General features: G+C 35.7%; 1 protein-coding gene across 6 annotated transcripts in view; it reads left to right on the top strand.

Moving 5' to 3' along the window:
• Positions 1-14305, top strand: part of OSBPL2 (oxysterol binding protein like 2) — a 114090-nt gene extending 99785 nt beyond the window's left edge. For all 6 annotated transcript variants that reach the window (XM_036749424.1, XM_036749421.1, XM_036749426.1 and 3 more), the window contains 2 exons: positions 715-805; positions 9392-14305. In XM_036749424.1, coding sequence (XP_036605319.1) covers positions 715-805; positions 9392-9494 — 194 coding nt within the window. In that variant the 3' untranslated portion in view covers positions 9495-14305. The remainder of the gene's footprint in view (positions 1-714; positions 806-9391) is intronic.
• Positions 14306-14561: the final 256 nt, after the last annotated feature.

Below are 14561 nucleotides of genomic sequence, written 5' to 3'. Positions count from 1 at the left end.
AAGAGCTTATATTCTAGTGGAGGAGAGAATATGTAAGTAATTAGGTACGTACAAGATATATGGAGATCAGATGAAAAGTAATCTGAAAAAGAAAGGCATCGGTAGTTGAATGCACTGGGAAAGGCCTCCTGCTGAAGGTAGGCTTTGAACCGAACCTTCAAGAAGGTATGACACAGAGGTGAGCCAACCATTTTAGTAAATGGAGAGTCCTTGAAACTCCAACAAAGCTGTGTTGGAGCATAGCTACTACTCCTAAGTTGGTTGTCATTGCTGGGTTTGTTTATCTGCCAAATTATCCCCCCATTGTTCTTCCCTGAAATCTGCAAACCTGTGTATTCAGCTTTTTCATTCATACCAGTAGCATGAAGTTTAATAAGGCACAGATGCTAAAGCTATTAATTATGTTTGAAAAGGATAGAGAATCAAGAACAATGCCTTATTATTGAAGTTTTTTCTTTTGTCCCTCATACTTTTTGGTTTTATTTTCATGAAATGTAGCACTGTCCATAATTTTCTAACTATGGTGAAACTTAAGAGATTTGGAATTTTCCAATTTAACCTTTTTTTTTTAGCTTAGACTTTTAAAGAATGTCAAAGCCAATTGTTTTTTTCCATTACATCTTCTCATTTATGATTTTTGTCTATATATATTTTATTTGGAAATGAATTCCTTCTATTCATAGTTATTTCTAAAGAGGTACTCATTTATCCTAGATTTAGCCAGTCAGGAGAAAGAAAGACTAGAAGAAAAGCAAAGAGAAGCCCGGAAGGAGCGTGCCAAAAATGATAAAGAATGGCATACAAGGTAAGCTTTAAAGAGGATGGTATCAACAGACCAGGTTGATGTGTTTTGATAAAGGTCTGTCTGGTCCAAACCTCTTTCTACTGAAATGTATTATAACTTATTAACCAAAAAAAAATTGAAATCTTGAGAAACTTAAGACTTACAGGCTAGCAATCTTTGCTCTTAGCAGTCCATGAAGCAAAAGTAGAAAATGATTCACTGTCCTGTGCAAGTCCCCCTATGCTTACACAGTGATGAAAAAGGGGTGCTTATTGCAAAGAATGAATCACTTTTTGCCTGTGGATTGTGAAACACAGTTTTGATGGCCACAGTAGCTCTTAGACGGTTTTTAATTTTTAGACCAGTGCAACTGTTGGTACCCTAAATGGGACATTCTTATCTGATGCCAGTGAGTCAACACACTAGAAGAATGTCAATATATACATTCTCACTATTAATGAAACCAGAAGATATAAGAAAGTTGCAGCTTAAATGGAAGAGTGGCTCCTGATTATCCTTGAAGAAGCACATAAAAGAGTTGGTTGAATTAGTTTTGCTGTGTATCCTAAGACAACAAGAAAAACAATTTTATGTGATAAATGTTCATTGTTCCTTGCAGTGCTCATGATAAGCACAAATAAAATGACTAACATGAAGATAATTATTCATTATATACCTATGTATTGCAGAGAATGATGAAATAGAGAAATTTTGCAAAAAACTCAGTAAGAACATTCAGGTTAAGTCAGCATTTAGCCTTAATGCTCAGTGGCGTCAGTGCATAGGTGGGCATAAGGAAAAATACATTGGGAAATATGGTTCAGGTTTGAGAAGGCTTATATCATAGATATTGTCAAGAAGAGTCAGGAGGTACTAGACAGGGTAAGCACTGAACAACTTAATAATCACAAAAATGAAATTGACTATGTCTTAACAGACCTTTTAGTTACTCATGTGGAGTCATTTTGACTGTGCACTGAAGCACTATGAGCTTCTTACAATCAGTATCAAAATTGAAGAAAAGATAAAACTGAGAAGCTGATATGGCACGCAATTAAAACAACTTTTACCTGAAATTGAAATAGCTCTAAACTTACCTTACAGGCAGCTAAGTGGAAAGATGGATAGAAATTTGGACTAAGAGTCAGGAAATCCTGAGTTCAAATTCAGACACTTACTAGCAGTGTGGCTCGAAGTCACTTGAGCCTTTTGTGTTTCAATTTCCTTATCTGTAAAATAGGAATAATAATAGCACCTGCCTCCCAACGTTGTTATGAGGATAAAATGAGATTATATTTGTGATATTTGTAATTTTGAATCGCTAACTTTTATTATTGTTACCTATTCAAATAAGCTCATTAATATTAAAAAATGGGAAATGGATAAAGGAAAAGTCAACACTAATCATCATAATTTCCTATGGACACTCATAACTGAGACAGAAACAGCCATTAGAATGGAGAGACCAAAGGGGAAACAATGGAACAAGCACTTATTAAGCAGTTGTTGTGTTCTGCACATTGTGCCAAGCGCTTTAAAGATATTCTTTCATTTGATCCTCACAACAACTCACAACAACAACTATCCTCCTCATTTTATAGTTGAGGCTAAGAGATTTGTGTAGGGTCACACAACTAGTAAGTATCTGAGGCCAAATTTGAGTTAACACCATGCTGATTCCAGGCCTCGTGCTCAGCATTCTCTGCTGTACCACCTAGCAGCCACATCACCTTAGCCAGTCAAGCAAGAAACATGGAAACAGCGGTATGGAATATAAATTCACTTGTAAAATCATGAGTAATAGCTCCATACCCCAAAACAAGGAGAAATAAAAGAGAAAAGAAAAGTTTACAGAAAGCCTGGCATGAGACTCAGTTAAGCCAGATCCAAGCCAAAAGCATTTAAAGATGAAAATAGGAGGATAATAAATAGATAATGAATGGAAGAGATCTGTCAACATAGCTGTAGCAAATTATATTCCCCATCTTTGACAATGGAACCACCATATTTATTGTATATGGAAATAAAAAAGGAAATGACATTAAATAAAACAAAAATGGGGGAAAAAAACTTGGGCCAGACCAAATTCTCTCAGTCCCTCTCTTCTCCCTTTCCCCCTTGAGAAGGCAAGCAATTTGATATAGATTATATATGTGCAATCATACAAAGCATATTTCCACATTAGCCATGTCATGAAAGAAAACCCAGATAAAAACAAAACAAGAAAAAGAAAATTAAAAGTGTGCTTTGATCTGCATTCAGACTCCGTCAGTTTTCGATGGATAGCATTTTTCATCATAAGTTCTTCCGAATTGTCTTGGATCATTGTGTTGATCAGAATAGCTAAGTCATTCACAGTTGATCATTGTACAATATTTACGGTTATTGTGTACAGTGTTCTCCTAGTTCTGCTCACTTCACTTTGCATCATTTTATGTAAGTCTTCCTAGGTTTTTCTGAAAGTATCCTGCTCATCATTTCTTATAGCACAATAGTATTCCATCACAATCATATACTACAACTTGTTCAGCCATTCTCCAATTGATGGGAATCTCCTTAATTTCTAATTCTTTGCCATCACTAAAAGAATTGCTATAAACATTTTTGTACATACAAATCCTTTTTCTTTTACTAAAATTTTTTTGGGATTATAGACCTATGAGCGGTATTGCTGGGTCAAAGGATATACACAATTTGATAGCCCTTTGGACATAGTTCCAAATTGCTCTCCAGAATGGTTGGACTAATTCACAACTCCACCAACGATGAATTAGTGTTCCAATTCTTCCATATTCCTTCCCTGTCATATTAGCCAACCTGATAGGTATGAGGTGGTACCTCAGAGTTGTTTTATATGCATTTCTCTAATCAGTAGTGATTTAGAGTATTTTTTCATATAACTATATATAACTTTGATATCTTCTCTGAAAACTGCCTGTTCACTAATCAATGAATATTTATCAATATCCCCAATTTATCAATTGGGGAAAACTTGTATATAAATTTGATTTTATATTATAAAATTGTATCATAAATTTAATTTCATTCTCTATATATTTGATAAGAAATGAGGCCTTTATCAGAGAAACTTGCTGTAAAAAAAAATTTTCCCCTAGTTTCCTGCTTTCTTTCTAGTCTTGACTGCATTGGTTTTGTTGTGTAAACCCTTTTTAATTTAATGTAATCAAAATTATCCATTTCACATCCTATAATGCTCTCTGTCTCTTGTTTGGTCACAAATTCTTCCCTTATCCGTAGATCTGGCAGGCAAAATTTTCTGTGCTCCCGTAATTTGCTTATGATATCACCCTTTATGTCTAAATCATGTACCCATTTTGACCATATATTGGTATATGGTGTGAGATATTGGTCTATACCTAGTTTCTGCCAAACTACTTTGCAGTTTTCCTAGAAATTTTTTTGTTAGAATGGTGAGTTCTTGTCCCTAAAGCTGGGATCTTGCATTTATTAAACACTAGATTACTATGGTCCTTTACTACTATGTATTATATACCTAATCTATTTCACTGATCCTCCACTCTGTTTCTTAGCCAGTACCAGATTATTTTGGTGATTCCTTCTTTGTAATACAGTTTTAAATCTGATACTTGTAGACTACCTTCCTTCACATTTTTTAATTGCTTCTCTTAATTTTCTTGACATTTTGTTCTTCCAGATGAATTTTATCATTTTTTCTGTCTCTTTAAAACAATTTTTTGGTGGTTTGATTGTTATGGCAGGCATTGATTCTTAAATTATCTGAAAGAGGGACATGCCAGGTTATTTGAAAAAAAAATGCATGGTAATACTGTCTCCCTCCAAAAATCAATGGAGGGGACAACATAGGATCATAAATTTAGAACTTCAGTAACCTTAGGTGAAGTCCAACCACCTTATTTTACAGAGCAAGCAATTGAGGTATGGGGAAATTATGACTTGCCAAAGGTACAACTAATATGTGGGCAATCCTGGATTTAAGGCCAGGCACTCCAGCTCTATCTAGTGTTTCCACAAACCCATATGTTTATGAAAATGGTCTACACATATATTAAAGATAATTCTTGATGAAAATATGAGAAGGGATTAGGCAACCTTTCAAAAAGGATATTTTATAGCAGACTATTTCTTAATCATCATTACAGAATTGACTGAAAAATGCAGAGGATACAAGATCCCATCGTGTTTCTTATTTGTTGTCTAAAAAAATGTTTTTGGGGAGAAAGAACAAAAACCTCCCTGAGAACCCTCTTCAAATAAGATGTCCAGTTATCTGTTAAGCTTTTACAAATTTGCTTGCAGACTGGAGCAGTAGGTTAATTTTTTTGATTCACTCATCATATTAAGGGAGAAATAGAATAGAGAAGTATGTGTACCAAAAATGTCTGCCAGTTCATGAAGACTGTCTAGCACTGAGCCCAGAGGAGGATGATAGCCCAGGAGATTCTTCTGTTTGCACATGGCATCATTCTACTTATGGGATATATAACCGTTCAAAATACTTTAGCTTTATTGTCCATGTAGGTAAAATCGAATAGATGAAAAATGCCCATTATCTCTATCATGATATAAAGCTGGACAGAAATCAGACTCTGCAGATGAAGTATGCACGGCCAAGAGAGAAAGAGGGGGCCAGGATCTTGATGGGAATTACATAGAACTTTCAGTGGGCCTTTTCAGTGTTTTTCTGAAGCAAAGTCCCTTCTGCTTAACAGCAATATTCTTTCACTTATTGTGTGACTGCGAATTGTAGAACACGTCATTCTCCAAAGAATTGCTGGTGACTCCAAGGGAAATAAAGAAAGAGATCCATAGTGGGCACCAGTGGACTGTATCATATTATCAGGGAATGGCTTGTGCAACAGAAGCAACATGAAATACCATTCAGGGGATATATGACCGGAAAATGTGGTAGACTATTTATGTAGCAATGATAATGATGATAATAATTCTATCTAGCATTTATATAGCACTCACTATGTCAGGCTCTGTGGTAAATGTTTTACCAGTATTATCTCAATTGATCCTCACAACAGCCCTGGGGGTGGGGTAGGTGCTATTATTAGCCCCATTTTAATATATTAAGTGTAGTAGAATCCTGTTATAATTCAAAGTAATTGAGAGATTTGGATATGCCACAAGTCAAATCACGTCCCTTGATATATACAGGTAGAAACCCAATATGGATAGATAAAGCTTCTATTAAGGATTTACTATGTGCCATGAACTGAGGGAAGTGTAAGAATTGTGTGAACCAAACTGACTCCATCTTGTAACTCAATTCTGGATCTATTTCACTTCTCTTTTTGTTCATTTGCGGGTCTAGTCCAATTTCTGTCTTGTAAGAAAACTTTATTCAGTTATGGAAATTTTGAGAAAACTTTAATGTATTGTTTCCAGCCCTGCATGGTTGTAAACCTGGACCACCACTATCTGTTGCTTGGAGACCCTTAACTAAGACCTAGAACTTGGGATTCCCTCAAAGGGCTGCACTTGAGGACATAGAGGGTTACATGTGGCCCTGAGGCCAGAGGTTTCTCACCCATGACTAGGTTATGCTGACCAGAAACTCAATTGATTCAAGGAGTTTTCTCACAATTATACGTCTCAAGCAACCTATATGTCTTATCTGAAAACAGGCCCCGGACTGATCAATTACTATTTCCTTGTTCATTTGATTGAATTCAGACACTTAGGGAGGAGTGGGACACTTTTTTTTGGTATTTCAGGGACTTGTACCTCTTTACTTTCCCCCTTAATCTTTCCTCCATTTAGAAATCAGATAACCTAATCTTGTATCTTAGCTTATATCCTGTTAATTGTTTTCTTTTAATGCACAAAAATCTGGCTCTCCCTGCATTTGAGGTCTGATGCCAAGCTGAGGAGGCCTAGTTCTGATTTGTTATGCAATTGGTATATATTGCTTAATAAATCAATATGTTTGGAAGCTTGGACCTTTGTTTCCTCAATCATTTTATATGCTATAGATCCAAGCTCTGTGTGTGTCTGTATATGTGTGTACACACACACACCCCTATGTATGTAATGTATGTGTGTTTGTGTGTATGTATATTCCCCTGCACCCGTGTTATAAATGAGTTTGACTCCTTTTTTGTCATTGTTAAACGGCCATATTCTGAAATTAAATCATTTTAGTTCATTGTATTGTTGCAGGTTTTGAAATATGATTAGAGAAATAATAGATTATTATAAAGTATTTGAATATTTCTATTCTTTCTACCCCCTCCCAGTTGTTTAAGTATTCTAAAGTATTTAAAGATTTAAGTATTTTTTCCCCCACTGCAAGATCCAGTAAAAGTTAATGACATTCCCTTGACTAAACCGTTCCGAAATCAGTTCTTGGTTCCTAGGACTAATCCCCTTTGTATGTTATTCTTTTAAAAGCCTAAGATTCACACTTGAAAAGCTGCATTTTATACCAGATAGGTTAGTAATTTAATCATCAAATTGTACTTTTTCTTTCTTAACTCTTGAGACTTAGTAAAGCATCAGTTTGAAGGTTTTTTTGTTTTTTTAATCCAGAAACAGATCGAGAGAACATGCATGCAATATATTTATGTAGTCAGATTTGTTTCATCCTTAGAACAAAGTAAACATCCCTATTTTGTTAAGACATTTGAACATGTCTCATGGTATTTTTGTGTATGTGATTATCTTTAGTTTCATGGTCTCCTTAGATTAGGAATGTCATATTAAATCCATGAAAATGAAAGGATTTTGCTTTGCCAACCTATTAAATTCTTAATTAAAAGGCTGGAAGGCTGTGAACAACTGTGATTTCTTATTTAGCCCACAGTAAGCTGTCCCAGAGTGGAATGCATCCTAAGATCCATACAGCTTCCCCCTTGGATCTTTTGACAAAGTGCTTTATATTTTTCTTGAGGAGAAGATAGAGGAATGAATTAAATGAGAAGATAGTCACATGTATTCAGAAGTGGTGAGATGGCCCCCTTCAAAGAGCAGTTGGTAATGGTGCAGTTTCTCTGTGGCAAGAGGTATCTCTTTGGAAGCATCCAGAGATCTTTGCCTAGCTCTGTACTGTTTAATGTTTTTATCAATAATAGTCTGATTATCAAATTGGCAGATACAAAGCTGGGAGAGATTGTTAATCTGGTGGATGACAGGATCCCAAAGGATGGCCAGAGTGCTATATCTAATAAGACAAAATTCAGTAAGGATAAATGTAAAGTTTTGAACTTGGGTAAAAGAAATCAACTAACAAGTATAAGATAGAGGAAGAACGAGCAGATAGCAGTTCTGAAAAAGATCTGCGGATTTTGGGAGTTTGAAAGCTCGGTGTGAGCTAGTAGTGTAATGTGCAGCCAAAAAAGATACAGGAAACAGAGCTTCTGGGAACAGGAAGTTGATAGTGTCTTTGCACTCTGCCCTCCTAACACCTGCCTGCAGGGTGGTGATGTCCAGTGCTGGGCACTACTGCCTAAGGACATTAGCAGGCTGGAAAGGGTCCGAAGGAGAGCCACTGAGATGGCCAAGGCCATGGCTTATGAGAATGGATTGAAGGAACTGCTATGTTTTTAGCCTTCAGAAGAGAGGACTCTGAGGGGATGGGATAGCTGTCTGTAAGAATTCAAAGGACAGTCATGTGGACGAGGGATTAGATTTGTTCAGTTTGGCTGAGGCGGGGAGGAGCAGAGTAGTGGTCTTGGGTTGCAGAGAGGACAGTTGGGCTTGAGGTCAGGAAAAGCTTCTCTTAACACTGGAATGAGCTGCCTCAAAAGGTTGTGGGTTCTCTTTCCTTGGAGGTCTTCAAATATATATTGGACAACCAATTATAATGTATGTTAAAGTAGGTATGCCTTTCTTGTATGAGATGATAGTTATAAAAAGCACTTAGTTTAATAAAAGCTTATTCTTTTTCCCTATCAAAGTAGAACAGAATAGGACTAATCTGTTTTCAGCAGTTTAAATGAAAGTAAGCTAAGCCAGGTTTAGTCCTTGAGGATGCCCCTGGGGTTGTTGATTTAGCCTAAAATATTGTGATTCCTTTGTTATTGATGATTCCCAATGTCTTCTGCTTCTGAGCCAACTACCCATTGCTCATCCTGAAATCTGATGTGGTTTCAAGGAAACAACACTCCTGTCATTGTGTTTAGATCCCAAGACTTAAGTTTAAAATAACTATGGGCTGCATTTTTTTCTTTTTGCCTTTAGTTTGAAAATTCTTGAGGCAATATTATTGAAGAAACTTTTATCTTGTGAAATTAAGCTTATATTTAGATAAATATGTACATTCATATAATAAAGCTGTACATTTTATACAACATTGTGTTGCTAATAGTTCCATATTCAAACAGAAATGTCAGTAAACCTCATTAGATTTATTTGCTATGTTAGGCTGCATTTTTTTTAAACCTAAAGGAGAAATCATTTTGGGGGAGAACTGAAATTGCAAATAATAGGAAAATCAGTTATCTCAGCTTGATAGGATAAAAATCTAGAGCCAGAAGGGAAATTGGAGGTCATCTTTTCCAATTCCATCATTTTCTAGATGAGCCTAAGACGGGGTTGATGTAGAAATAGTTTTCTCCTTCCATGAAATGTTTTCTTATCAGTCTTTATTTTCTACAGGTGGTTTTATCAAGGCATTAATCCATATACTGAGACTTCTGACTGGTTATATTCGGGTGGATACTTTGACAGAAATTTCTCAGACTGCCCAGATATATACTGAACCATTGGAACCAATTCTTCAGGACATGGGGACATGAAGAAGTCACATCCCACTTCAAGCCAGCTCCTCTGGTTAATAGCAGAAACCAGCTTTTATAACAGCAATTTTAATGGAAATAGCATCATTCACTGATCAAGGATTTAATTCTTATTAATTTTTTGATTGCCAAAAATTTAATTGCTATTGTGTTCTCTTCATAAAGCTGCACTTGAAATCATCAAGTTTTCACTAAGTTTTAAAAAGGAAAATTCTTTGTGATTCCCTTTTATGTGACAGAAGTTGACTGTGGCTGGTTTAGTTTACAAGCACCCTCTTAACTCTGTAACAGAATTTAAAGAAGTAACAGGAAGACGGTGTTTCTACTTATAGTGATACAAAAAAGGGTTTCTTCACGTATTCAGAAGTTGAACCAGGGATAATAAATAAGTATGAAAGGAGAAGAGATGGCTCTTGGAAACTATCCCCAGAGGTATAAAGGACTGAAGTAAAGAACTACTCATAAAATAATGGTGATCCAGAGGCGAATATATACCACACACGGAATGTCAGACTGAATTGAATAAAAAGCTGCCAAATCACATGTTTTGTCATTTGGGGGTACTGTGAGCATTACTTAACAAATACTAATGACAAAACAACTAAATTAGCATTTTGGTCACAAGCAAGGTATGCATTAATCCACATTTATGTACTATCCAAAGGAAAACATTATCATTACAACATAGAATGATTAAGAATGTTGACAGAAACATGGAAGAAAAACACCCAAAGCTGCTTTTGGCTGTGTATGAAAAAGTCAAGCCTTTAGACTTTGGTACTATTTATATTCTACACTGACTTTTCATTCTGGAAAAGCATTTGCCTATAATGTCTAGTCAGTTTGGAAAGCGCTTTGTATGTGTTCATAGAATCATTGTGGTTTTTTCCCCTTAATATGCATGTTCTAAAACATTACAGAATCACATCTGATTGTTTGAGGGCAGGGGGGTAGGGGAGGGCAGAATTTACCTAAAATGGTGTAACTAGAATTATTTAAGAAATAATAGGCATATATGGTCATCAAAATGACTTATTTTTCTTTGTGTAGAAATGTCAAAGCCATATAATGTCAGAGCTATTTGAATTGCAGATCAATTTATTGTATATATATATACATATATACATAATATTATTGAGTTAGGTTACAAAGTCGTACATTTCTGAAGAAAAGGGATTATAGTTTTGTGTTTGGCTTGAATATTATGTTTGCAATTAAAACACTTTTTAAAGCCAAGACTTGTTTCGAAAGCTTTTAATTTGGTAACCATTAGAAACTGGAAAGCAGCTGTGTTATTGCTAAATCTATAGTCATTCAAAGATGGCTGCCATTCCCTATACCAACAACTTTACATATTTTAAAAATGAACTTGAAGATTGATTTCTAAATGCATTTGGGGATTCATGTGCATGATATTTTTTACAAAGTAGATTTTGAAGTATCTGCCAATGCAAAATATAGTAAAGAAGGCAGCGGGGATATTTTGTGTGTGTGTGTGTGTGTGTGTGTGTGTGTGTGTGTGTGTGCATGCATGTGTGTGTGTGTGTGTAAAGCCAGGCACTTCAGGTGAGGAAAGCTATAGTCATGGTGGGGTCTTTGTCTAAGTATGCAGGTAAGTTATAAAAATCAAAGACAAGTAAGGGTATGTCCCCAAAGTACATTCATATTCACTGTATTTTGGGGGCAGTGAACAACATTTTGTTTATCTTGCTATTTTGAATTGAGAGGCAGCATGGCAAAAAAGCTAGCATGGAAGCCCCAAAGCCCTGGTTTCCAGTCCTGCCTCTGAAACATACTGGGTGTGACTGGGCAGGTCATTTAACCTCTCAGTGCTATAGGCAACTCTAAAACTATAAGTTACAGAGAAGATGCATCCTGCATTGGTAAAGGGAGTTTCCTTGTCTGGGAGTTCGCCATATCAGTAAAAATCACAGGTCCAATAGAGTCCTTATCCCAGTCCCTATCCCTAACAAAAATGGGTTCATTTTATTGTTAAGTAGTCAATCTTGTAATAAATAATTTGGCATTTGGAGGGCTTGCAGAGGCATAATTAAGATAATGTAACCTTGCTAAAAGACACTGGTTCCTATGTACTTTCTTTTAAAAGAAAAAGGAAGTTAGTAGCAAAGGACATTAATAATGTTTCAATCACTATTTTATATTTCTTGTTCTGCTTCTTTTTTCACATCCATGCCTATAAAATGCTTAACATGTGAAAGTAGTGACACCTAACCTTTATCATCATTCTAGTAAAACATTAGGATAAAGTGAAATGTTCTTTATTAGAATTTTAATGATAAAAGTTCTTTTAAAGTATGATCATACTTTCTAATGATATGATTTTTGGCTGATGCAGAAATTATATATTTGTATTTTGAATAGCATAGTCTACTATGCTACGTATAGTCTACTATACGTAGCATAGTCTACTATGTTTAGTAGACATTTAAAAATCCCCCAAATTTCATAATTTTGCAAAATAATGTTTTCATGATTAGGTCAGAACAACTGCATTATGTACCTTAAAATATCTACATCCCTTACCCCTAACTGAGCCTAGTCTTTTTTTGGTCATTTTTCCTGATTGATACTAAAATTCAGGCCACGTTGTTTTTCTCAAGGTTTTGTATAAATGGCAAATTAATTTTGTCGAGCCATTCAATGTTTCATAGATTTAATCAAAAGCTGTCTAATGTCCAGGAAGACTGGACAAATTTTTCTTTTGTTTTATTTGACTTTAATACTGTTTACATTATAGTGGCCAACACAGTATTTATATGGGGTAGCCTGGGGATACCTTCCTAAGTGAAAGACTGCTTTCTAAGGAACTAAAGGCAAGGACACAGTGAGGTCCTTAAGGATAAGCATCACTTTTACCCTGGGAGTACTTGCCTCAGTTCAGGTGGATAAAGTGATGGAGAGACCAGGGAAGTTTGTGCTCCGCATCACCACCTTGCCTCTAAGGCTGCCACAGAAACCAAGACACCTCCAAAATACTTCATACCTCTATAAAAGGCTTGTAAGTGAAACAGTGTGATTTTGGGAAGGAGTGCCAAAATATGCTTTATGGTTCTTGAGACCTTAAACATAGATCGATTATGTAATCTGTGTTACGGTTTCCTGACACAGAGAAATAGAAAAAAAAACAAAACAAAAACAATAGATGGCACCAAGGATTCCTTTAGTTGTTTGCATTTGGCAGGAATATTTGGAAGATGAACTTCCCTTTTCCCTTGTTCATAATTTTCTCTTTGCATGTTCAAACTCATAATTCTTCCAGAAATAGCCCATCTGATATAGTGAAAATGAATTCCAAATGTCAGGTTGGCGTTAGTGAAGAATGTAGTAGGGAAAAGCATTCTGGGAAGCCTCTGGTTCACCATTATGCCCCTTAAGAGCATTCAACAAATGTCTGATAGTGTTGTTATGTGACAGTTGTTGGGACAACCTTTCTATTACCCGCAAGGAAAGCTATTGAGCCCTGGTGAATGGAATGCTTGCCATGCCAAGTTGCTGTGTTTTAGTGCCTACTAGTTCTAAGTAATGAAATGTGAAACAGAATAAAATCAATGGAAAAAAAAAGACCTGCTTAAACTTTTTTGTAAAATGTCTTGCAGAAACAATTTAAGAGGTATAGTGGAAAGAACCCCAGAATTAGAGTCAGAAGATGTAGGTTTAAATCCTGCTTCTGCCACTAACTTGCTTTGTGACCTTGGGGAAGTCACTTGCCCTTTCTGGGCCTCCCTTTCCCTGCCTAAAGTCCCTTCTAGCTCTAAATCTTATGATCCCAGAATTTTTGAGTCTTCTCTCTTTGGGAAAGGACTTGAAATGAAGGACATGTTTAAGTCACTTAGAAGTTTCAAATCAGTAAAAGCTTTCCAGGGTTAAAAATATCCTTGTTACTTCTAATCTTGGGTGCTAAGTTTTCTATCTTAGGATTTAAAAAATGTATGTGAAGCAATGTGTCAATAAAAAAGAGAAAGAGTCATCAATGGAAAAATCTTTGGAAAATCTTGATTTTCTTATGCTTCAACATTTGGATTTTCTTTTAAAGAGCTCTTTTCTATAACCTGAGTGGTTACAAAGGACTTTGGATCACCAGTTTATAGCTTGCTGGTAGTTGACACGTGATAACATGGTTTGTAATTATAGGCACAGCACACTAACTCACTCTTTTCTAACATTTCCTAAATTTATTCTGTTTTTGTCATTTTCCACGTACTTACTATCTTTTTTTTTCCAACATGAAAGCACCGCTCCTTTTTCATCCCTTGGCATGAAGACTAAAGAACAGTACATAATTTGGTAAATTGTTACTTCGCCTCTTTTGAAAAAAAAGTAAAACCACGTATCTGGGGGCAATGGTATACTTGAGCAATACTTAATTCTCTGTAAAGTGAGTGGATAGAACACAGACAATTGATTTGGGTATGTTTTTATAGCATGTGGAAAAAAAATATGCTTTCGCTTCTACCCAGAATGCCAGCACACATCCTGAGTTAAACTCTTATGGAGCCGCTTTTTTTGCCTTACATAATTGCTGTGCTTGGTTGATTCTTTCAAACACTGTGTTCATTTTATCAATGTTGCATGAAAATGTCAGACTATGAAAAATGCTTTAGTGAAATGGATTTATTTTTATAATATTTAATAACTGTCAATACCCATCTATATTAACAAAATCAGTCATACTTAAGCTTTTTGGAGGAGTATGTACAGGTTTGTGGAGATGAATGTTAAAACCATAGATCTGAATAAACGTCCTTTTGAAGAAGATCAGTTGTGTTTGGCACTTTTTAATCTATTTTTTTTAACCATTGCATGCTTATTTCTCCTTTAGGGGAGGATTTACAAATCTGCTGCAGATAGCTTACCTATATTTGGACTATTTGTTTTTGAGGGTCAGCATAAACAAATGGATTGTTTTGTAGCAGAGCTTGACATGGTTGTAAGCAGACTAGAAAATGCTTAATACCTTTCTACTAATCGAGCATTACAGATGAAAGTCCCTCAGAATTCTTAGGGTAGCA

This window comes from Trichosurus vulpecula, chromosome 3 (assembly GCF_011100635.1).
Source record: "Trichosurus vulpecula isolate mTriVul1 chromosome 3, mTriVul1.pri, whole genome shotgun sequence".
Taxonomy (NCBI): Eukaryota; Metazoa; Chordata; class Mammalia; order Diprotodontia; family Phalangeridae; genus Trichosurus; species Trichosurus vulpecula.
The sequence above is the reverse complement of the archived record's forward strand: the minus strand, read 5'-3'. Positions and strand labels throughout refer to the sequence as shown.